The sequence below is a fragment of the Magnolia sinica genome, chromosome 8 (assembly GCF_029962835.1).
Source record: "Magnolia sinica isolate HGM2019 chromosome 8, MsV1, whole genome shotgun sequence".
NCBI classification, from domain to species: domain Eukaryota; kingdom Viridiplantae; phylum Streptophyta; class Magnoliopsida; order Magnoliales; family Magnoliaceae; genus Magnolia; species Magnolia sinica.
Genome location: NC_080580.1, coordinates 14,551,002 through 14,575,828, shown reverse-complemented (window position 1 = coordinate 14,575,828; position 24,827 = coordinate 14,551,002). Strand labels below are relative to the sequence as shown.

At 40.2% G+C, this 24,827-nt stretch overlaps 1 protein-coding gene across 1 annotated transcript in view; it reads right to left on the bottom strand.

Moving 5' to 3' along the window:
- Nucleotides 1–24,379, bottom strand: part of LOC131252945 (inner membrane protein PPF-1, chloroplastic) — a 29,903-nt gene extending 5,524 nt beyond the window's left edge. Inside the window, exons 1-8 of the mRNA XM_058253741.1 lie at nucleotides 23,956–24,379; nucleotides 14,750–14,860; nucleotides 14,178–14,252; nucleotides 12,723–12,783; nucleotides 3,129–3,202; nucleotides 2,922–3,026; nucleotides 1,708–1,815; nucleotides 1,514–1,614 (exon numbers count right to left, since the gene is read on the bottom strand). Of these exons, the coding sequence (XP_058109724.1) occupies nucleotides 1,514–1,614; nucleotides 1,708–1,815; nucleotides 2,922–3,026; nucleotides 3,129–3,202; nucleotides 12,723–12,783; nucleotides 14,178–14,252; nucleotides 14,750–14,860; nucleotides 23,956–24,285 (965 nt within the window). The 5' untranslated portion in view covers nucleotides 24,286–24,379. The remainder of the gene's footprint in view (nucleotides 1–1,513; nucleotides 1,615–1,707; nucleotides 1,816–2,921; nucleotides 3,027–3,128; nucleotides 3,203–12,722; nucleotides 12,784–14,177; nucleotides 14,253–14,749; nucleotides 14,861–23,955) is intronic.
- Nucleotides 24,380–24,827: the final 448 nt, after the last annotated feature.

Genomic DNA, 24,827 nt, shown 5'->3' with positions numbered 1-24,827 from the left:
AAGGGATTTTTTGATTTTTTTTTTCCCTTATTTTTTCCTATTTATCGAAAAAATAGGTTGTTGGCTACAGTTTTCCATTGATAGGTTACGTCGTTGGTGGCTATGGTCGATATTCTCGACGATAATCCAAAATTATCGACAATATCTCCGATTTTTCGCCGATAATAGGGAGAGACGAAAAATAAATTGGGGTTTCGGTATCGCTAGACTAGCGACACCGATATTATCTGCGATAATATCGACATTTCGTCGACAATTTGAACACTGTCATAATAGGGGTTGAATCGTATCAAATCGCAAACCGTATCATAAATCGTAAGATTTTTTATGATTTTCTTAAAAAAGAAAAAAGAAAAATAGAAATAAATCAGAAAAAATTAAAAACTCTTAAATAATCCTTTTGCCATCAATATGCACCAATAATACCATGTCATGATAGTGTTAAAGGATTTTTATCTCTCCCTTTTTTTTTCTCTCTCTCTCTCTCTCTTCTTTTTTTTTTTTTTTCAAGAAATATCCTTTAAAAAATATACTAAGATCCTTTAGTAATTTATATTCATATTATTTTTCTTGAATGTAGAAGCACGTTGGAAAAGCAGCTTTTGATTCTATAGATCAATGACAAAAGATATTTTGATTTCAAACCATTATTCCACAAAAGAAAATAATAATAATAATAATAATATACATATAACTCAATGTGATCATAACCATCCATAAAAACATTCTAGGTAAGTCATAAATCAATTTAGTGTTTCGACAAGTTAAGAAGCAAGAAATCATATTTTTTTTTAAAAAGCTCCATGATTTAACGTTGAAGAGTATATTTCATTTAATCTCTTATAAAGAACAAAATAAAATAATTTACCTTTTCTAAACAATTCTTTTTTTAAAAGGTTTTTCAAAACAATTCTTAAAGCCACTACCAATTTAAAAGCATAAAATGAAAGCCAAGTGGAGCTTAAAATAGAAGAGAACAAGTATAATTTGAATCGTAAATCGAAAGTAGAATCGTAAATCGTAGGATTCAAATCATAGAACTGTAGGATTCATATAAAAAGGGATTCAAGGTGGGATTCAAATCGTTTTGCTTAATACTCAAATTGTAAATCATCGGACTTTGACAACATTATTCACGTGTACAGGTTTAGTCACCTTGGACTTTAATATAAAAAAATTTAATTAAATTAGAATATCATTTAAGCACAGTTCTGGAAAGCATAGAGAAACTGAGGAAAACATGTGGAAGAAAAAAAAAACCGCTCAAAAGCACATGAGGGCATAAATGAATTGCTATACTTGAATTGGATGAAAAAAAATCCAGATAAAATATGATCCATTTGTATTTTAATTTGATCAATGCGATTGGATGGTGAGGTATACATGCATGAAATCACAGAACATTATCATGCAAAATAGCTGTTCTTCATGTGGTACGAAGTAGGAACGTCACACTAAAACCAAGCAAAAATATCCACACAGTGATATAAGAATATCCAAATCAGTTACTAACCAGTAAATTGACAATCCTGATGGGACTGACAAAGAAAAATAACCAATCATAAGAGGAAGGAACTTGAAAATGAGAAGAGTGTTCTTTGAAGCATCATCCGTCTGTTAACAGAGAACAAAATCAGGACATTTTCAAATGTTTGGCATAATGATGAGCAAAAATGAGGCGAGGACTTAAAGAAACTTGATTCTAACCTGAGGTGGCTTCATAAGCTCCATTGACACATACTGAGAAAGAACAAGGAGCACAGGTAAAACAAGGTATGCTGCTGTGTCAGACCAGCCTAAAGGTGGATGTCCATCCTGCAGGTGGAATTACAAGTGATCATTACAACATTAAACCTATCGTAGTTTTTTACAGGTTCTTCAGATCCACCCATTTCTATCTAAAGCAGTTATATGTTCTCCATCAGCTATTAAAAAAAAAGGATATGCACTTTACTTAAAATTCCTGATAAGCCCAGCCTCCTTTTGATTATGATTAGCTAGCAGAAAGAATTCATGAGGAGAATATTTGAAAGAGCACATCAGAGAGCTAAATGCACATAGTTCTGGATTCAATAGAACAGGGGTTGTTCTTTTGTCAGTCACATATGCTCACCATTAACAGTGATTCAGCTACATTTTCTGTTATTTTCAACAAGCTACTGGTTTGTTTGTTGGCTAAAGAAGCTTTTCAACAAAATCCACATAAGTCTATGTTTATATTGAATGACGCTTCGAAACAGTGTACCATTCACAGAAAAGATCAGTTTCTCTGCTTATTGAAGCTGACACTTCCACAAACCATTTGAGAAGCACATCTTAACTTTGGATGTAATCAGAAATTACATAGAAAGCTCGAAAAGAAGCCCTAGCATGTTCAATAATGATGCTGATACGGTAGCCATCATGCACAGATTCAAAAGAATAGGAGTAACATGTTTTAGTATACATACATGCATGAATCTATCGTTATATACACATACAAAGACACGATATATCTATACAGCATGCCACATGCTTCAAGGAACAAAAAATGCATAATGATTAATGACCAATGCAATATCTATTTCTTTTTTATTGTGAACAAAATTTTGGTTGCTGCTAAAAGAAAAGTAATATGTGGAGCACTCAGAAAAAGAAAAGAGGGAGGAAGAAAAACAATGTGCCATTAATGATGAATATTATTCTAGATCAGTGAATAGTAGGATTACTCAGGGATTAAATCAATGTATCATGGATAACAAAGCACAGTCAGAAGTAGCATGACACATAAGCATTGAACTTGTTGAAAACAAAACCCCCAGCAACCAATACTAAAAGGACAGATGAATATAAGGATATGCCGATGTCAATGTCATGCCCAATGTAGAAAGAAACTAAGACAAAAACAAGATTCATATGCCTGGAACTTATATTCAAATTACCACAAAAGGGATAAGCCAGGAAATGCCAGATCCACTTTGCCGAGCAGCAATTGTGGTTGGGCCCGCCAATGAGGGAATCCAAAAGAAACCTTCGGTCAACAGTCCCTACAGATCAAAGAGTTGCCAAAATCAGTAAAATAACTTATTTCAAATTCAATCGTATCTGCCACAAACTTCATCCATAAAGAAATTAAACTAAGGATCTACCTCATTTGCTACATTTGACAAAGCTTGGTATAAACCGATCCAAACAGGAATTGTAGCCAAAGTTGGAAAGCAACCTTTTGACAAAGTAAAAACAAATTATTAGGCACAATTCAAGTAACGGCAACACAAGAAACTATGAATTAAAATTATAAACCACGTGAAAGAAAGAAGATCAAAACTACTTGGCTTAATATGGAAAATAGCGTAAAACAAACTAAAATTTACCAATAAAAGGATAAAGAAATCAGAGAATGCATGGGATACTACATAGGTTCCTCAAATCAGGAAATATTGGTAAAACATGGTATTGTATCATCTTAACTATTATCTTCTCATTAAAAATGTTCAGAAGGAGATGAGTGGTACAGCAAACATTTTGCAGATTGAGACAACAAGTACATGACTTGCAGCAATATTTAGTAAGTCAAAAACCAAACCGAAGCTGCTTGGAGCTGCAATTCTTCGAAATACTTCAACTTCCTAAGACCTTTCAATATGAAGTTTCTTCCACAGCTGCTTCTTAGATCAAAGATAGCCTTTGCATTATCCCGAATAACAACAACGCTGTCAACATGAACAACACCCACACACCAAAAAATGAAAGAAAATAAAAACTACCCTGAAGAAAAAACAGATGCAGAATAAAAAGAAAACCAAGAAACAGCAACAAAACAAGAATCCCTGCATCTGGCTGTTTGGGAGTCATTGCTTTGAAAGAACAAATTCGCCACATGCTGCAACAACTCTGCTGATTACATAAACATGAGACAGATGATCTAAGCACCATGGATCTATGAGCCATAACATCCCTGGTTCATACAGTTGTGCTTAATTCATGGTGTTGCCACATGATAGTTGGGGGAAGACATGTTATGCACTTAGCACATCCCTATTCCATATTTACCCCAAGAAAATGCCTCACTGATCCAGTTGCAAGTAGTCATTCTGATGCGGACATCAGAGTGTACCAGCGTCGTCGTAGGAGAGCCCTAGGCCCTGGCCCAACCCAACCCAACCCACACTTTATTTGGGTGATCACTACTTGGGCCTGGCCCGTGGGCCACTTTGAAGACCCATGTGCATAGGATGAGCATCATGAAGGCCCCAAACTGGGAGGATGCACATGGGCTGCATTATTTGGAGTGCCAAGATAGTTTTTGAGAGTTTTGGTTGAGATCCGACTGTTGGATCGCGTCCGATCACATGGTGGCCCACCATGTGATTAAGTCCTTTTTCAGTTTTTTGTGTCCATTTATGTTTTGTTACTTTTCTGCACATTTTGGTTGGTTTGGATTTCTTAGTGGGCCCCTATTGCTAGATTTTAAAAGGAGGCATGTTGGTCATTTTACTTTTAAATATAAAAACTTTATTTAAGGGGGGGAAACGTCCAACCCTAGGGGTAATAAAGATTATACGTTTGTTTTCTAAAGAGACGCCTTTCTTTCTTCCATGCGACTTAGAAGAACCCTCCATGAGACTTGGAGCAAGGTGGTGAGATTCCATCTTTTTGTGGGCGTGTGACTCGCTCACCTGTTTATCTTCTGCAAGGTATAGTCTTTCTTTCTCCTTTCACTCCTTTAAAAACACCTCTTTGATCCTATCTAACCTAAATCCTTCAATCCATTGCGCCCAAAACCTCGACACCCTATGTCCCTGCCTCCTACATAAAACCTACCCTAGACCCTCTCCCAATTTCCTCCCACAATCCTCAATTCTCAAATTACAGATTTATCCCACCCCGTATCCCACATGATCTTCATCTCCTCTAAACATAGTTTATGTGGTGAATGAGTATGGCAAATTCTATGTGTATGAATCTGCCCATGAGTATTTTGTTGATATTCTGTGCTACGGGGTTGTTCTAACAACCTTGACATCCTGTGATTTAATCTTTATATGAACGTGTGCATGTGGGGATGATTTCTAATGAAATGACATGCATTTTTGCTTGCTGAAATTACTGTTTGGTGAGTTGTTCTGCTGAAATTATTGTTTAGTGGGCTTAGCCCATAACCTGTATGCTTTGAGTTGTCCTTTGAATAATCTCCTGTGAAACATGACATCCACACATGCATCCTACATCATTTTTGGTATTAGAGAGAAGGTTTAGCATAGAGTATTTGTAAGTCCCATATAAAGTTAGGGTCTTTTGTGTGCATGCATATAGGTTGAGATTGCATCTCATATAGTGTTTAGGCCACACCATTAGGATAGTAAATCTGAACTAGAGTCTAGGGTTACATTGGGTACACCCCGTGCCTCATAAAATCAGTTTTCGTGTCAGTCCTAGAATTAGTTTCTTCCTTTTGCGTGAGTCCTTACATTAAAGTTGTCTGAGGTGTGTCGCGGTATGGCAACCGTGAGTAATAGTTGTGATCCCGACCCGTTATCTCAACAGATCCTAGCACAACTACAAGCCATCACGTCTAGGCTAGATCGGCTTGAAACAGCCGTTGAGGAGCAACGCACAGCGACAGAAACCAATAAGCGGCGCCTTCTGACCTTGAGGATCCTGGTAACGAGCATGAGTCTCAGGTTGAGGTATTGGAGCGTGGTATTAGGAAGGATCTCACAACCCCAGTAGAGCCAGCTAGGGCTCCCGTAGCACGTCCTACCCCTTAGAGAGAGAGCCTGTTAGGGATTATGCGAGGGGGCATGGCCCAGTAGTTGGCCATGCAGGGGTGCGTCCTCAGCCACCCCGGTTCGAGTACCATGAACGACATTATGTTGAAGACCGTGTCATGAGAGGTGTGAAAGTCGATGCGCCGAGCTTTGATGGTCAGCTGGACCCCAAAGTCTTTGTCGACTGGTTGGCAGACATGGACCACTCTTTCGAGTGGCATGACATGCCTGACGACCGTCGAGTGTGGTTCGCCAAGATGAAGCTTGTTAGTTAGGCTAAGTCTTTTTGGTTGAAATATGAGCGCCGAGTTGAGAGGTCTAGGCAACCTCCCATCACACTATGGGCCGAGCTGAAAGAGGCCCTGAGGAAGAAGTATCTTCCCCTGTCCTACCAACGGAAGCTCATGGATCAATGGCGGTCTCTTCACTAGGGGAACATGTTAGCCACTGATTATATTGCTAAATTTAATGAACATATAACACTCACCAGATTTAGGATGGGGCTCCGACCTGATCTTTAGCACAAGCTGCTCACTCGCGATGTTGGCACCTTAGATCATGCCTACCAGTTGGTGCCTGAGTTAGAGCGGTATATAGCAATCCAGCGTTCTCGACGTATGGACTATTGAGATTCCAGTTCTAGGGCTCCATCTCAGGGTATGAGACCTAATTATGGGACTCAGTCCAAACCATCCTCCTCTAGTCGACCCAATCTTAGAGATTTCAAGGGTCAGGCCATTGAGGGATCTACCTCAAGAGGAGGTGAGCCTACAAAATGCTACCAGTGCGGCAAAACGGGTCATTTCGCACATGAGTTTCCCCAAAAGGTGCGAGGAAAGGCCCTCTTGATTAAAGATCAAGGGGAAGATCATAATGACCAGGGCGACTATGAAGAAGAAGAGTATCGCCCTGATGTGGGTGCTAGTGATGAAGATGATGAGGAGACTATCCCACTTGCTATAGTCAGACGTATCCTAACTCAGGCTAAGGACCAGGATGACTGGCGTCGTTCTACCATTTTCCATACTTACGCCAAAAGTGAGGAAAAGAATTGCAAAATCATTCTCGACAGTGAAAGTTGTGCAAATGTGGTCTCCGCTAGCACCTTGGATCGTTTGGGCCTCAAGCCCACTCCCCACACTCAACCCTATAAAGTCTCTTGGGTTGACGACTCTTCCATGCCAGTGTCCCAGTATTGTCTGGTGCCTTTGGAGTTCGGATCCTATAAAGACACACTGTGTTGTGATGTTTTGCCCATGGATGTGCGACACATCATCTTGGGTCGGCCTTAGCTCTTTGATAAGGATGTCACGATATATGGTCATTCAAATGCGTGTACATTTTTACACGAAGGCAGAAAGATTATTCTGAAGCCTTTGCCTCCCAAGAACACCCAGGCTAAAATGGGAAACATCAAGAAGGGTGATGGAAAAGAAGTGAGGAAATCCCAAACTAAGTCTCTTCACATTATTAATGCGAAAGAATTTGAGAAAGAGACTACAGAGAGTTTGGAGATGTATGTCCTAGTGACAAGAGAGGTTACACCAAAGGTTAGGGCAGAGATCCCGTCTAGGGTGAGTCCAGTTTTAGAGGAGTTTAGCGATGTATTTCCTGAGGACTTACCAGATGAACTTCCACCCATGAGGGACATCCAGCATGTCATTGACTTAGTCCCTAGGTCTATTCTCCCGAACCTTCCTCACTACTGAATGAACCCGACCGAGCATGCCGAGTTGAAGAGGCAAGTCGATGAGTTGTTGATAAAATGGTTCATTCAAGAGAGTTTAAGTCCATGTGCTATGCCTGCATTCCTCACACCTAAGAAGGATGGCATGTGGCGCATGTGCGTGGACAGTCGAGCAATTAACAAGATTACAGTCAAGTATCGGTTTCCTATACCGAGGCTTGATGATATGCTTGACATGATGGCCGGTGCCACGATTTTCTCGAAGATTGACCTCAAGAGTGGATATCACCAAATTCGCATTTGCCCAGGTGATGAATGAAAGACAGCCTTCAAGAGGAAGGATGGGTTGTACGAATGGCTAGTCATGCCCTTTGGGTTGACTAATGCCCCAAGTACTTTAATGCGAGTGATGACCCAAGTGTTGAAGCCCTTCATGGGCAAGTTCCTGGTGGTTTATTTTGACGATATTCTCATTTATAATACTGCTAAGGAACAACATCTCCACCATTTGAGTCAGGTCTGTGAGATCCTTGGGACGAAGCAATTATATGCGAACCTAAAGAAGTGCGCTTTTATGTCAGATCAAGTTATCTTCTTAGGGTTCATAGTGTCGTCCGAAGGTATGCGTGCGGATCCTGAAAAGGTCCAGGCCATAGTGAGTTGGCAAGAACCACGGAACATTCATGAGGTGCGTAGCTTCCACAGCTTAGCTACCTTTTATTGTCGGTTCATTAAAGGCTTTAGTTCCATTATGGCTCCCATTACCGATTGCATTTATAAAAAAAAAAAAAAAGGAGTTCCAGTGGATCAGTGCGGCCTCTAAGGCCTTTAAAGACATAAAGGACAAGATGGTTGAGGCCCCTGTCATGCGACTTCCAGATTTTTCTAAAGTCTTTGAAGTGGCATGTGACGCCTCAGGTGTGGGAATAAGGGGAGTACTAAGTCAGGAGGGAGACCCAGTTGCCTATTTCAGTGAGAAACTGAATGAGGCAAAATAGAAATACTCCACCTATGACAAGGAATTTCATGCGGTGGTGTAGTCATTGAGGCATTGGCGCCACTATTTACTCCCGCATGAGTTGGTCTTGTTCTCTGACCACGAGGCCTTGCGATATTTAGGCTCTTGGAAGAAGTTGAACCCTAGGCATGCCAAATAGGTCGAATTTCTTCAAGAGTACTCGTTTGTTCTCAAGCACAAGGCCGGAGTCGAGAACAAACCCGCGGATGCCCTTAGTTGTAGGGTTGTGACTCTTCATTCTCTGAGAGTAGAGGTTATGGGTTTTGAGCGGTTAAAAGACGAATATCATGAGTGTCCGGACTTTGGAGAGAGATATGTGTCACTTCTAGAGGATCCTACGAGGACAACTAGTGAGTTTGTCATTCATGATTATTACCTGTTTCGTGGAGATCGGCTCTGCATTCCTCGCACGTCCCTATGGGATTTCCTGATATGGGAGCTACATGCAGGTGGTGTAGCTGGTCATTTTGGAAGGGATAAAACGATAACCCTTTTTGAGGACTGATTTTACTAGCCAAGTCTCAAGCGAGATGTGGCTAGAATTGTAGGGCAATGTCGTACATGTCAGTTGACAAAGCAAAAGAAACAAAACACAGGATTGTATACTCCTTTGCCTGTGCCATATGCCCCTTGGGACGATCTTAGTATGGAGTTCGTGTTGGGGCTTCCCAAGACTATCAAGAAGCACGATTCCATATTTGTCGTGGTGGACCGTTTTTCCAAAATGGCCCACTTCATTGCGTGCTCCAAGACGTCGGACGCCTCACACATTGCTCAGATCTTCTTTGATGAGGTTGTTCGATTGCATGGTTTGCCAAAAACCATAGTATCTGACTGGGATGTCAAGTTTGTGAGCTATTTTTGGAAGACATTGTGGCATATTATGGAAACTCGTCTGCAGTTTTCTTCGGCATACCATCCTCAGACTGATGGCCAGACTGAGGTGGTGAATAGGAGCCTAGGCGACTTGTTGAGATGTCTGGTTGGTGATCATATTAGGACTTGGGACGCAGTCTTGCCAACTGTAGAGTTCGCATATAATAGTTCAATAAATAAGCCTATGGGTAAGAGTCTGTTTGAGATTGTTCTTGGTTATAAGCCTAGGAGACCTATAGATTTGATTCCCATGTATGTGTCACTAAGTCTGTTGAGTCCCTTGCACATTACATGCATGATTTACACAGAGAGATTAGAGAAAGGATTAATTCAAGTAATATAAATTATAAACTTCAAGCAGACATGCACTGTCGATTCAGGGAATTTCAAGTGGGTGATGAGGTCATGGTCCGTATTAGGCCAGAGCGGATACCACCTGATGCCGCTAAGAAATTACATGTCCGCAATGCAGGACCATATAAAATTTTAAACTGTATGAGTCCCAATGCGTATGTTCTCGAGCTTCCACCTACATTGAATATCAGCTCTACATTCAACGTGGAAGATCTCGTGCCATTTAGAAGCCCACCTCATGATCCACACCTTGAGCCTCCCACTGATCAGTCCCCTGACCCATGGCTTATACCTGAGCCTTCCTCCCAGCCTGCACCCCCCATAACATCTGTACACATGAGAGAGCATATCGAGGACATTCTGGATGAGCAGATACAGTCTACCCGCCAAAGTGGATTTCAGAAGTTTCTCATCAAGTGGAAGGATCGACCTACATCAGACTGCACGTGGATTACAGAGGCAGAGCTACAGCGGCTTGACCCCGATCTACTAGAGCGTTACAGGAGTTTTGTCTCATCAGCAGCGAGACTTTCTCAGCCGGGGAGAGTTGATGCGGACATCAAAGTGTACCAGCGTCGCCGTAGGAGAGCCCTAGGCCTTGGCCCAACCCAGCCCACACTTTATTTGGGTGATCACTACTTGGGCCTGGCCCGTGGGCCACTTTGAAGACCCCATGTGCATAGGATGAGCATCATGAAGGCCCCAAACTGGGAGGATGCACATGGGCCACATTATTTGGAGTGCCAGGATAGTTTTTGAGAGTTTTGGTTGAGATTTGACAGTTGGATCGCGTCTGATCACATGGTGGCCCACCATGTGATCAAGTCCTTTTTCAGTTTTTAGTGTCCATTTATGTTTTGTTATTTTTCTGCACATTTTTGGTTGATTTGGATTTCTTAGTGGGCCCCTACTTTGCTAGATTTTAAAAAGGGGCATGTTGGTCATTTTACTTTTAAATGTAAAAACTCTATTTAAGGGGGGGGGAAACGTCCAACCCTATGGGTAATAAAGAGGACACGTTTGTTTTCTAAAGAGAAGCCTTTCTTTCTTCCATGCGACTTGGAAGAACCCTCCATGAGACTTGGAGCAAGGTGGTGAGATTCCATCTTTTTATGGGCGTGCGACTCGCTCACGTATTTATCTTCGCAAGGTATGGTCTTTCTTTCTCCTTCTACTCATTTAAAAACACCTCTTTGATCCTATCTAGCCTAAATCCTTCAGTCCATTGCGCCCAAAACCTCGATACCCTATGTCCCTACCTCCCACATAAAACCTACCCTAGACCCTCTCCCAATTTCCTCCCACAATCCTCAATTCCCAAATTACAGATTTATCCCACCCCATATCCCACGTGATTTTCATCTCCTCTAAACATAGTTTATGTGGTGAATGAGTATGGCAAATTCTACATGTGTATGAATCTTCCCATGAGTATTTTGTTGATATTCTGTGCTAAGGGGTTGTTTTAACAACCTTGACATCCTGCGATTTAATCTTTATATGAACGTGTGCATGTGGGGATGATTTCTTATGAAATGACATGCATTTTTGCTTGCCGAAATTACTGTTTGGTGAGCTGTTCTGCTGAAATTATTGTTTAGTAGGCTTGGCCCATAACCTGTTTGCTTTGAGTTGTCCTTTGAATAAGCTCCTGTGAAACATGACATCCACACATGCATCCTACATCACATTCAGGTAGAGATATAGCCATGTAGGAGAAAACTAGAGCTTGATTGTCAGGATTCAGAGAGGCTCATAGGAATAGAATGTCCCCCAACATTGTAAAACTGTCGCAGAATAATGATGCAGAGTGAGGACAGACATGAGAAAACAACATCATCATCATCTAAGCCTTATCTCAACTAATTGGGGTTGGCTAAACGAATCCTGTTCTTATGTTGGACTGTTAGAGTTCATGCAAAAAGGTGTAATCAAGTTTGACACTGGTTGCCAACCCAACGCGACCTCCTTTATCCAGGCTTTGGACAAGCAATGAGAGCACAAAAGTCCCACTGGTGGAGTTAGGGGAGTGAGAGAAACAACCAAGAATTGAGCCATGAAAGAAAGGCACGGGGATTAGATGCAAAGGCAAAAGAACAGAGAAGAAATGAATGAAGAATGGGGAATAGGGGATTAGATACAAAGGCTAAAGAACTGAGAAGAAAGGGGGGTGGGGGGAACACCAGTTGCAAGAGCAGTAACATGGATGTTTGGCACAGTTTCTAATTCAGACCCAAAACTCATATACAAGGATCTAAAATAGTGGATCCTGAAAGTCCCTGGATTCAACATAAAATTTCTAGACATGACTAGGCAATCTGGTGAAAAAAACCCAGTTACAACAAAAGCAATGCTGATACAAAACAAACGGCAAACAAAGAGAATCATATTTTGGAATTGTGTCAAAAAATTCAAGCAGGTGATTAAAAGGGCCCTCCTATTCAAGAACAGGGTAACATCAATATCATAAGCTGCAAATCGAAGAGACAAATCCAAATAATGTTTGCTTGAGCATGACGACGAGGTAAAGGATGACCTCGTTGCACTCAAGTTTTCAGGTTACTAAAAGGCTCCTTGGGATACGAAGGCATATATTCAACCTACATTAACGGAATGTTTTACTTAAGGAGGCAGCCTGCCCCTAAAACATAGGAATCAGTACACAACAAAATCAACACAGAAAAAGCAAGGCCTACCATAAATCGACATACCAAAAATAGCATGCTTATATACACTAAAACCAATATGGCAATAGCAGTATATACTGATAATAAGGAGAAAAAGGTTTAATCCTTTCCATACTCTTAAATAAGAAAGTTCAACATAAATAACATCATTTGCCTGAAATATTCAAATGCTATTTTAGTGGTATATTACTGTTAACTGTTTTTCACACATGAGTGAAAGACTAATCACGCCAGTCATTCCCAAATGTCCCAATGAAACTCAACTTTTAGGTCCAGCCATCCCATTAAGCATTAATAAGCATATCTCAATGATAAAGCAAGCATTGTTGCTTGATAAATTACAGACCAACCTGCCAATGGATTAACCCCAGCTTGCCTGTAAAGACGGGATGTCTCGAGTTGTATTCTTTCCTAAGGCAAAAGAAACAAGAACTGAGAGAATCAGAAAATACTGAACTTCTTGTTCAAGAAGCAAAAGAAACTAACATGACAGCCTCATCCTGAATTTTAGAATCTGATAATTGCCACTGAACAAAGTACAAAAAAAATGAAAACAATGAAAATACATATGATGCTGAATAAAAGATGTGAATTACCGCTACTAAACATATACTAGGCATACAAGCAACTCGTGCTTTTCATGTGCAAGGAGACAATAACCCTCTTACCACTTTCATGATTCATCAACAAGTATAAACCACATGGGATGTTGAATTAAAGAGTAGCGTTCATCATCGTTGTCATCATCATAATGTAAGCCTCATCCCAACTAACTGGAGTTGGCTACATGAATCCTTTTCCGCCATTCGACTCTATCAAGGGCCCATAACTTCAGTTAGACCATAGGTCATCAAGTCTTTTCTTACTACTTCCACCCATATCCTTTTGGGCCTTCGCCTTGCCCTTTTAGAGCCTACTACTCGTACCAACTCACTCCTAGATGGGTCAGATCTTGGTCTCCATTGCACATAACCAAACCATTTAATTCTACTTTCCCTCATCATAATACCTATCGATGCTACTCCTAAGTTCCCTTGAATGCATTCATTTCTAATCTTGTCCTTATCTTGCCACTCATCCATCTCAACATCCTCATTTCAGCTACACTCATCCTATGAACATGTCGTTTGTAACTTCCCAACATTCTGTCCCATAAAGCATGGAAAAAGGAGCATAAAAAATAAAAATAAAAAACTCTACTGTTTTGACATGCAATTTTGGAATTCTGAATATTACAAAAGATGTACTTGGATGTGAGGAAGTTCTTGTAACTTTATGCCAGTAAGGAATCCAAACAGGTTGCAAGATACGCATAGACTAATAAGAACTGCAATTTTATCACTAAGGGCTCCTTTGGAACTAAATGGTAGGAACTAAGTTAATAACAAAGCCTATGATGGTGGTACACCATCATTACTGCACAGTTGGCATCCATATAGTCTTTAAGAGGGTTTGAACAAATACTATTGTGGGAGAAACTTAGCTGCTTTGAGCTAAATTTTTGTGCTGCAGTTCATTAAAAAATCCAGCAATTTTCCTCACATGGATGTAAAGACAAGGTACTGTCAAAAGCAATTTCTATTAACAGATTTCCTCCCTTTTGGTTCCAAACAATCATTCTCACAGAAAGATCACTAAATACCAAATCTCTAAAGGAACAAAAGTGAGAAATGCCCTTTCAAAAAACAAAAAAATTGTTTTGTTCGAGCTGCTTCTGCCATTCACACAAGGGTCATGCAAACAAGTCATGCTTGGTAATGTCTAAAGTTCTCCACATAACAAAAGCTATAAGAAGTTATGCTTACCTGATTGCCTGCATATCTTTCTTGGATAGCTTTGATCTTAGGTTGCAGATTTTGCATTGCCAGTGTCGACTCCACCTACACAAATAACAAAGTCATTGGCCTAAGGCATACTTTTGAAGTTCATAACATCAGAAAATATGGTAAACACACACCAGAAGTGAGATACACTCAATTATCTTGGCATCAAACAGAAACCTTGAAAGTAAAATGAATTAGATGCAAGTACAGACTCAGGAAAACTAATAAAAGATTCTGTTTATAGAATGGTGTAGAAATATCAACAGAGGTTTTTATCAATAATTACAAATATAAAGAGTCCAGTGCTAATAAGAAAACCTCCCACTAAAATCCAGTCAGTACAAATGAATAAAAAAAGAAAAAAGAAAAGAAAAGAAAAGCTAAAAGCAATTCTTGAAAACCGTTCATGCATGAGATGTTTCGCAAATAAAAAGATACACTCCTTCCAGTGTTGCACAGTCAATCTACACTAAAAACATTAGATTTAAGATGTTTAAGAATCAGAAGTCAACATTTGCTTTTTAATATATTAGAGTGGCAGTGGAGTCATTTACCTGCTTCTTTGTCAAAGGCAATGTAGCCACCTTCACAATAACAGTGAGCAAGATAATTGCAAATCCATATGAATAGGGAATGTGTAAAGTTGCAAGTCCATCCTTCAGCACCTGTCACCAATGCAATAGTTCAATCATTCACATCTACACCGGTCCTCAATGCACCCAAAATCCAGAACAGTTGAGCAAATTAAACACAAATATTTCATCTGTCATGACAAACAGCAAAAGCAAAGAAATGGGGAGAATGTTTATGCAAGAATGAGTTCAATCAGATTAGGTTATCTACTGTGCTGAAGTTCAAGAAATACAGAGTAAATCCAGAAACTTTCAGGGCCTGTTTGGATACGCGTTTTGGGATGTATTGTATCGTATTAGAAGTTATGATTTGACGTTTACCGTGTTTGGATTGGAGTGAATAGGAGTTGAATCCCATACGTGCGAATACAAACTCCAGCCAAATTTTCGAACAGACGGTAGAGTATTGTCAGTGGGTTCTGTTGCCGTCAATACTTCGTATTCATTGCGCTGTATTCGGCAGCGGATGAAAGTCTGAAATTTGTACGATTACAAGATATCTGGTACCTATGCAGTGTAAGATCGGGACCATTCATTTGGTACATTTCAACGTGAAAATCATCTGGGCTAGAAATCAGAAAGTTCCATATGTCAAACAGGCCACCCAACCCAATTAAGATTGTACAATACAAAGACATAATACGTCCTATCCAAACATTGATTTGTATAACATATTGTATACTATGCCAAACAATACCTCCTATCCAAACATTGATTAGTATCTGATTGATTTGGATGTATTCTGAAAACCATCCAATGTATACATGAACAGTACCCAAATACAATACAATACAATACTATACGTGAATCCAAACAGGCCCTCACACAATGTAGCTTTTAAATAGATACATAGATGCAATTACACAACACACAACTTCTATTAGATGAGATGTTCATTTATTTGGTTTCTTTCTTAGTTGTATTCATATCAATGGATTGGGGACAAATCCAAATCCACAAAAAAACAAAAAACTTGGCAAATACTCAAAATGAGATATTCTTATAAGAGCAAAGAAGTAATTCTTTTGCAATAAATACTCCCAAAACCATGGATTTGTAGTTTTATTCCCAAACAATTGACTTAGGACTTTGTCAAATCCAAATCCAATGCAAACCCATTAATTTGACAAGTTACTGGATTTACCAAATTCACATTCTCATTTCCTTGATCCCAAACAATGCCTTTTCCCCCCCTTCATTCAACATAGCCTCCTTAGTATAAATAAAACAAAATCAATGTTGTGGATGAGGAAGTGCATTGTTCTAGTACTGTTTTAACTTCTAGATGAGAACAGAACTTTCAGCTACCCAGTTGCTTTTGGTCTGTTTAATGTTCTAGAGTAAAATAGCATAGTATAGCAACTAATGAAAGTGTCAAAATAGGTTTTGAATATCAGTATAAGGTGGCGGTATCTGGCGGTGTATCCATCAGGGTCAAAATGATACGATATGGGGCAAAACGGACCATATCGGACTATGGGATTTTTATTTTTTTTCAAAAGATGATGAATGCCTAAGGGCCAAAAAAAGAAACAAGAATATAAACAAGAAACAGAAGAAAAAAAAAAAAAAAAAACCCAAAGCAGACTGTATTGCTTTTTGTGTTTTTTTTTTTTCTGAAAGGAAACGAAAAGTATATTATAAACAAACGCCAAAAGGCAAAAAAACTGTACAGAGATAGGATGGGCAGCCACCCAAACTAATTACATGATAAAAGATTAATCAATTTCCCCTTTCAAGCTCATGGCCCATGCAATAACCAGGCCCTTTGCTTTCAACATTACACTTCCCATGAGTGGCTCATGTTCCCAAAGCATCTCCCATTCGTCTCTTCCCAGATGGCCCAAAGCCCCATTAAGAGACACAAACGCCAAAGGATTTTCAAATCCTCTTTGAGCTGCACCCCGTGCCAAGACAATAGGTATAAATCAATGGAATTTGGGCAGACCCACTTGACCCAGAACATGGATAGTATGACATTCCACAAAGAGGAGGCTACCGGGCAATGCATAAAGAGGTGGCTAATAGATTCTGTATCAGCCATACACATAAGGCAAACATTTAGGAGAACCATTCCCCCTTTTCCAAAGGTTATCCGCTTTAGTGTTCGAAGTATCGGTATTGCTATAAGTTTCATTGGCTGGGGATATGGAAACAATATCGATATCGCTGATAACCGGAAATGCGGGGAAACATGGGGAAAACGGTGGAATTTTTCAATGAAACTTCAGGATATACTAAAATACACATATTTGCACATTTAGGAATTTTTTAAAAAATTGCAAAAAGAATGCATACATAATTAGTTTCCATTTAATGGAAGCCTCAACGCATGTGTTGCCGTAAGAAACTTGTCCAACCATCCAACATTCCATCCTAACGTCCATCGATATTTTAGAATATTGACAACACACGATATTTCATTGAGAAATCGTTGACAACTGCAAAGTAAACAAAAGATTGTGGCCTTGATATCACCCACGTTGTGATAACGATAATATCGTGATATCATTGATATTATCGTTGACAATTTGAACACTGCATACAACCATGTGCCCATAAACAAATTGAAAAGGAAATATTTTTAATAAGCAGATTTTTGGCGATAGCGATACATTGGAGATATTATCAAAATATCGTTGATACACTCTGGCATTAGAAGCGATACTTGGAATTTACATAATCGAAAATATTGGCGATACTTAGTGATACATCACCAATACTTGGAATTTCTAGGACGACCAATGTTATTTGTATCGCTGCCAATGTTATCGGTACTGCCAAGGTGGAGATACGGATAATATCAGGGATACTCTGAACAATGATCCATTGTCAAAACCTTGTCTCGGCCTACCAACCATGCAAATGCTACAACTTTCAGCGGGGCACCGTAGGACCAAATAAAATTGGTAGTGGCTACACCACTAGAGTTTTCACCAATACCTCCCGCTTGAAGCGACTTGTAGAAGGAACGGACCAAGAAACATCTCAACTTCTCCAACTGCCAACACATCTTATCCTTTTCACCAAAAGCTAGATAACAAAATTTGATATGATCCAACAAGCAGCTCAATTCCCCCACCTCTTCTTCAGACATAAAGAGACGGCAAGGAAGGGTCCAAGCCATATTATTCCCACTTCGAGAGAAGCACCGTCCCACAAGCACATTGCAGTCCATCAATAATCTGCAATCCGTGGGAATCACAACTCCAAGGTTTCCTCTCCAATCCACTAGTCTTTTCAAAAACGGATATTTTTGCCATCCCTAAGCACGAAGCACACTCCTTGCGCGCCTTCTCTTTCTCATCAAACCTTTCCTCCCCCACCACCACACCAGACACTTTATTGCATCTAGCACGAGCACCAAATTGCTATGGAAAAACTCAAGTGTTTTTATTCCATTCTTTGAGCCAGGTAGACCGAGACTGTTTTCTCCATTTAATTTTCTCCTCCTTGAGACGATTAGCGTAGTCACGGCCAAGCTTTCCACGAAGGCATTTCTCGTCCTCTGAAAACTTCACATCCTCCACTTTAATGTCCAGCTCATGAATCTGCTCCAACACTGCTTCATTTTCAATAAATCTTTTTCCCAACACTTCTTTCTTCTAGCCAATAATCTTTCCTTTTAGAAGCTTCAATTTTTAACTTAATCTAAACCCTAACCTTCAACTGAGAGTGAATTCCACCACTGTTTAACCAGATCCAAGAAACCTTCCACTTCTAAGCAACATAACTCAAACCTAAATAGTTTCGGCCCCCGGTTTTCTTCCACCACATCAAGTAAGATCGAGCGGTGATCTAAAACCGGACGAGAGAGAGATCATTGAGAATATTTCTCCACCTAGGAAGAAGACACAAAAAATCAATCGATTCGGGTTGATGCCGTTGGTTTGATTGAGTTATTCCAAAATGCAGTTTTTGTCAGCGACCACATTGGGCCCATAGACAACTGTAAACAACCAACGAAAACCATCAGAAACCCCTTCCAAGAACACAAACATAGGGTATTTCCTGAACCAAGAAGAGCATTTCTTCCACATATTCGAATCCTAGGCCATCACTATTCTCCCAGCAGACCCATCTAACTCCAAAAGAACCCAATCCTTCCCCCTAGAATCCTAGACAGACTCCAACAGAACAACATCAAAAGTAGGGGATTTTGTTTCTTGAAAGGTTAAAAGCCGCACCTTTACCCTTTTGCAGACATACCAAACTTGGATCCTTTTATCACTAGAACCCAAGCCCCTAACATTCTAGGACAAGATCCTCAATTGGATAAGGATCTCACCTTGCGCCCCAATCTATTCCCTCTGTGTAGCTGGCCATCCTTAGAAGACAAAGAAGAATGAAGGTGTACTAGTTCTTTGTTGCTACCTAAGATTGTCTTTGCGATATAGCAAGATGCCCCTTTCTACCACGAGCCTCGATAAAGTGGAAGAGATCATAATAATCCCCATCCCTATCGTCGAAAACAACTCCCACCTATCTACCAATATGCATCAACGCACCTCTGATCCACTGCTTGCTTTGATGGTCTCCACTTGGCTGCTTAAGCTGCCATCCAGACACACCGAAGTGTCTTCATCCCGCGTGCCCGCATCCAGTGTTCCATCTATCGACACCCTTGTGCTAATCACATTCAGCACTTTACCTTTTAGAGCCTCCAAGTCTAGCACTCTTGGCTTTAATGTCCCCTGACGCTACTTGAAGAGTGTTTGAAGTACACCAGGCTTGAGAAAACATGACCTGGTCATCGTGGACAAGAACCAGAGCTAGGGAAACGTCCGTCTCAAGAAGTTGATCGTCGCCGTCATTGTCAAGAGGAAGCATAGGAACGAAGTCCGCAACCGTCGCAAACCCGAAAGCCGAAGCGAAAACATCTACTTTTGGAAAGAGGAAGGAGTCTCTGGAAATGAAATACGATTTGTCGACGCACATGCGATGACTTAACACATCTATGCAACGTGTGAAGTCTGGGTGTAAAGAGACATGTGTTCTGAAACACATGTGGCACCAAAGTAAGAGTCGAACTTTTGAGATCCTCCATTGCCGACCTTCTTTTACATGTGTTCAACGTATATATAGCTCGTACGTTTGAGCCTGACTAATAGGGAGGCTCGAAGATGGATGCCGCAACAATATCAACCGATTGTGTACTAACCATCGGTTTGTGAGTTCGAACCTTGCATAGTTAAACCTTCCCCTGGTCGATCCCGAGCTACCATTGATTGTCGCCACGAATCAAGTTCCCTAACCGGTACTCCGTAAGACAAGGGAATCCATGCTCCCTCATCAACACTTGATTCCCGGACTGCCATTTTCGGCCTCCCAGAAGCATACTCGAAGCCTTCCCACCAGCAAGAATGGAGATGAGCTTCCTCCCTTTCCACCGACACAGGGATTCAAACATCACCGATCACCACAAATACTTTCTCCGGCATCGGAATCATCATTTTCCTTTGCACCCGCAATCTGGCCCACCTCATCTCCTCCCTTTTCTCTGTCGTCAGAGACATCTCTGACAACTAGCTAAAGGATGAAACGATCATCGTAAAGGCTTCTAGAAAGAAAAGCTCAAAGGGAATATTCGCGAGTCGAAACCACTCATCCTCCCACGCAAATGCCAATCGATCAGCCCATTTGGCCATGCTCATGGTGTGCTGTAAAGGCTATTACAGGATTGTAAAGGTTGTTACGTAAAGGCAATGGTGGCAACTGTTACATGTTATAAGGTCATAACAGTCGTAACAACCATTATAAAAAAATGACATGTAACTATCGTTAACGGCCCGTTACACCCTCTATAAAGTCGTAACAACCTCGTAATGGTCTGTTATGGGGCAAATACATGTTTTTCGAAAAAAATAAAATCAACATTATAGAGCAAATGCAAGTTTTTTGGATTTTTTTCTTTCAATAAAAAAAGAAATTATAACGGTCGTTACGAGGGCCGTAAAAGCCATACGACCTGTGTCATAAAGGTAATAGTGGTGGCCGTTATGGCCACCGTTACCATTACGGAATACCTTGGCCAGGCTGATGATTGGAATTTTTCGGCACAGAGCAGCCACCATGAGAGTCTGATCGAGATTCACCTCCTACTTCATCGAAAACCAAATCTTAGTAGAAGAAAAGTATAGCAAAATAGTGTAGCATCCAACCCTCCAATTTCTATCATCTCTTCTTCTACCACCCTCGTCAGAGTTCCCTCCTCCACCGTCATTACCAAAATCCATTGGAGAGATTCCCAAGCTAGGCCAACAATCGTCAGATGAAACTTGATCGTCAGATCTCCACCCCCTCCTTCCAAAGCCACCTTACCTCCACACTATCTCCTAGTCCCACTTCTTCCCTAGCCTTTAGAACACCCCCGTGTTTCTTCTCAAAAGTGGATCAAAGCTCCTGCGATTCTACTCCTTACTATGTTGTCGCCTTTCCTATGGTTCCTTCGATCTCGGCTGGCGTCGCGCATCCCGCCATCGGTCTCGCCTTCTCTCATGCCACACTTCTCGTCGCGGGTCTCACCTTCTCTCATGCCGAAGACTTTCCTTATTTGTCCCTTATCTTTCTTTAGTTTTTTTCCCGCCTAATAAGGGTATATATGTAGTTGTACCCTTCTCCTATTGTTATAAACAAAGTGAGGCTAAACATCCCATCCCTATGAGCTTCTTTTCTCTCTCAAATTCTCTCCTCTAACAGTTGCGAAGATTTTAATCTTTGTACTTTTAACATGCATTTGATGGTGTACCAGACTATTCCTTGATAAGATTGTTGTTTGTCGGCATGAAATGCTGAAAGTTAACCAATTCGATCCCATTCAAACGCAAATCAAACATGATTTGGTGGATAAATTAATGGCCCATTTCATTGAAATACAAAAAAGAAAAAAAATAAAAATAATTAAAAAAATGACAAAGGGTGACATTTACCGTTTTCCTAATTTTCCCCAAGATGGTCCCTTTCCACTTTGATTCATTGAATTCCACTCAAATCTCATGTTTTGATTCCTAAGAATAGGCCCGGAACTTGGTCTCAAATAAGTTTCTAAGCTTCCTCTAGGCTTGAACGAAGAAAATTTGAAAAAAAAAAAAAAGAACAAGAAAAAAAAGAGAGAACAAAAAAAGAAAAAGAAAACAAAAGAGGCCCTTTATGGCTGTATTTGCACCCTATTGATGACGACACGGCCCCTATTGAACCGTATTGCCAATACAGGCCCATGCGGCCCTTTTTTTCCAGTCAACTGATTCACCCTTCATCATGTAATGGTGTGGACTAATACAATTACAATATGGCCGATACGGTCATATCGTAACCATTTTTTATAACCATGTGTCAACCATCTTGTGCTAGAGTGAATGACAACATAAACAAATCCCTCGTATGGAGATCAAATAACAGTTCAGATTGAATGATGAATCTTTGTCAAATGACTCTAGTCAGTCAATTTGGAGTTTTTTTTATTTTTTTTAAACTCCAGCATAATTTCATTCAAGAATGATAAAAGGAGACCGAGGTACTGAATGTGCAACAGATATAATCAAGCCAACATCCCTGTAACTTGGGCATAAACGCGCGTATAGTGCTAGTCATGGGCACGGTGTATCAAATACAACAAACCCATGAAACTCTGAAACTCAACATGCCAATTTGCGCACATAGATATATTCTAATGTAAGAAGATGCAAGATGTATAATATCATAAAGAGAAGACAAATTATCACCTACAAACAGTTGCAAGCTACAATCCATTTACTTGCCTTCAGAAAATTTCCAATTTGCCCTTGTATTATGGTGGTAAAAATGGGTTGTAGGTTAACCTACAATGTGTTGTAGTTGCAAGCTACCAGCCATTTACTTTTGTCTTGTGAGCTTGCATACATAACGGTTGTAAAAATGGGTTGTACGTTAACTACTTAACTTGCAATACAACAATTTAATTTTACCTTGAGATTTTTCTAGACTTTTAATGGATAAACTGAATTATTGAAAAAGGCAAAAACAAAGATACAGCAAACCGTAGTTATGACCTGGAAATCACACCAGAAGACCTAGCAGGAAAACACTGTAAACAAGAACAGCTTGCCGAGAACCACAGAAAACCCAGGCACAGAAAGAATACCGCACAGCTACTGAAAAAACCAATGGAAACTACAACAAATATATAGCAGAAACTGACAAAACTGATTCTCGTATCTTTGATAAGGTCCGACCGTACCACTGCACTGTTAGCTTCAAATAAAAATTTTCTAGGAGGTTTCCCTTTGAAAAATATATGAAGGTTGTAAAATGGAATGTAGGTTAAACCACAACAAGTTGTAGGTGCTCAGCCCCACAGAAATTACCCAGTTCGGTAATCTAAAACAGCCCCTGCCCATTCAGTTGGAAATTTGCAATATAGTTTGCTCTTTTGAACATATATATATATATATATATATATATATATATATATATATATATATATATATATATATATATATATATATATATATATGTCTTATTATCATAACCATTAGATTGCAAATTGCAATACAGTTTGTTTTTTTTTTTTTTTACAGATATTTCTGACACGATCTTCATAACTTTCCATCTTGCAATAAATGGAAAATATAAAATGTTCATCCAAGCAAAAACATCAAGTTTTTCTAACGCCAGCAAATATACAGCTAAGGTCCCTCCTTTCTGTGATCCATTTCTTTCATCTGGTGGAACCCATCATGAATAGGAGATGCCCCCAAGAGTCCTAGCCACATGGCCTGCAAATTCATTTGCAGTTGAACATGGACCAATTAGCAAGCTAAGCACTTGTAGACCACCAATCAGACACTTCAAAACATCCCACACAGAGGAAATGTTTACAGTAATTCACTAGATGAACAGTCTGTATAGCCAAGAGGTGGGGCCCACATGTAAAGTTGCTGTCTATTAGCTCTACCGAGCTTTGCATACTACCACTTCACTAAAATTCTAACTTCCATTTGTAGTAATTCTAATATCCACAAGTAGAAACATGTTGCAAATATCCCTTCCCACAGAAAGAATAATCAGGAATTTGGCAACGTCGACAAAATCAAATTACTTCCAACTACATTCCAGAACTCCAGAAGACAATTAAAGAATTCGACGCATACCTTCAGAACGACTTCCATGGCCTCAGATATGAACCCGAACCAACCTCCGCTCTTCTGAACTGCTGCAGCATCCGCAGACGGATGGGCAGCAACGACAGCAGCATCAGCGAGCGTGTACAAGAGGCTCTCAGCTCGGCTGACGATTCCGTTGAAATCGACGGCCGAGCCGAGGGAATGAAGAGGGGGGATCTCATTGAAGCTGAATTTCACGATCCTGGTGTTGAATTTTCGAGGACGGAAGAGCAGAGATCTGTCGTGGAAAGGGCGGGAGAGGGAAGGGAGAGGGGATGCGAGGAAGGGAGAAGGAGATATAAAGGTTTTGGCAGCCATGGCTAGGGTTTCTGGTTCTGGAGCTCTCTCTCAGGCTTTCATGGTGCAGAGACAGAGAGAGAGAGTTATCCGGATTGGATGGCGAAGACACTCCAAAATGTCTAGACCGCCATACCCCTGGGCGGATCGTGTTTGGAGATACCTTTTTTTTTTTTAATAATAAAAATAAAAAATCCGACTGATATTTTCCTTGAATTGTCTGAAATGCCCTTCCTTCGCTTTGTGGTTCCTGTGAAATGGAATTTCACGTTGGCAGCGTTTGGGGGGATGCGCCTCCGGTGGATCTCTGACTGTGGGCCCACCTTGATGTATTTATATTATATCCACACCGTCCATCCGTTTCACTAGATCATTTTAGGGTATACCATAAAAACTGGAGAGGGTAAAAATCTTATATGGATGACAAAAAAGGAAATAGTAATGAATAAACGCACACTATTAAAATTTTATTGGGGTCCACCGAAATGTTTATTTTCCATCTAACCTATTGAGAACGTCACAGGGACATAGATGAAAGGGCTACATAAATATCATATTGATCC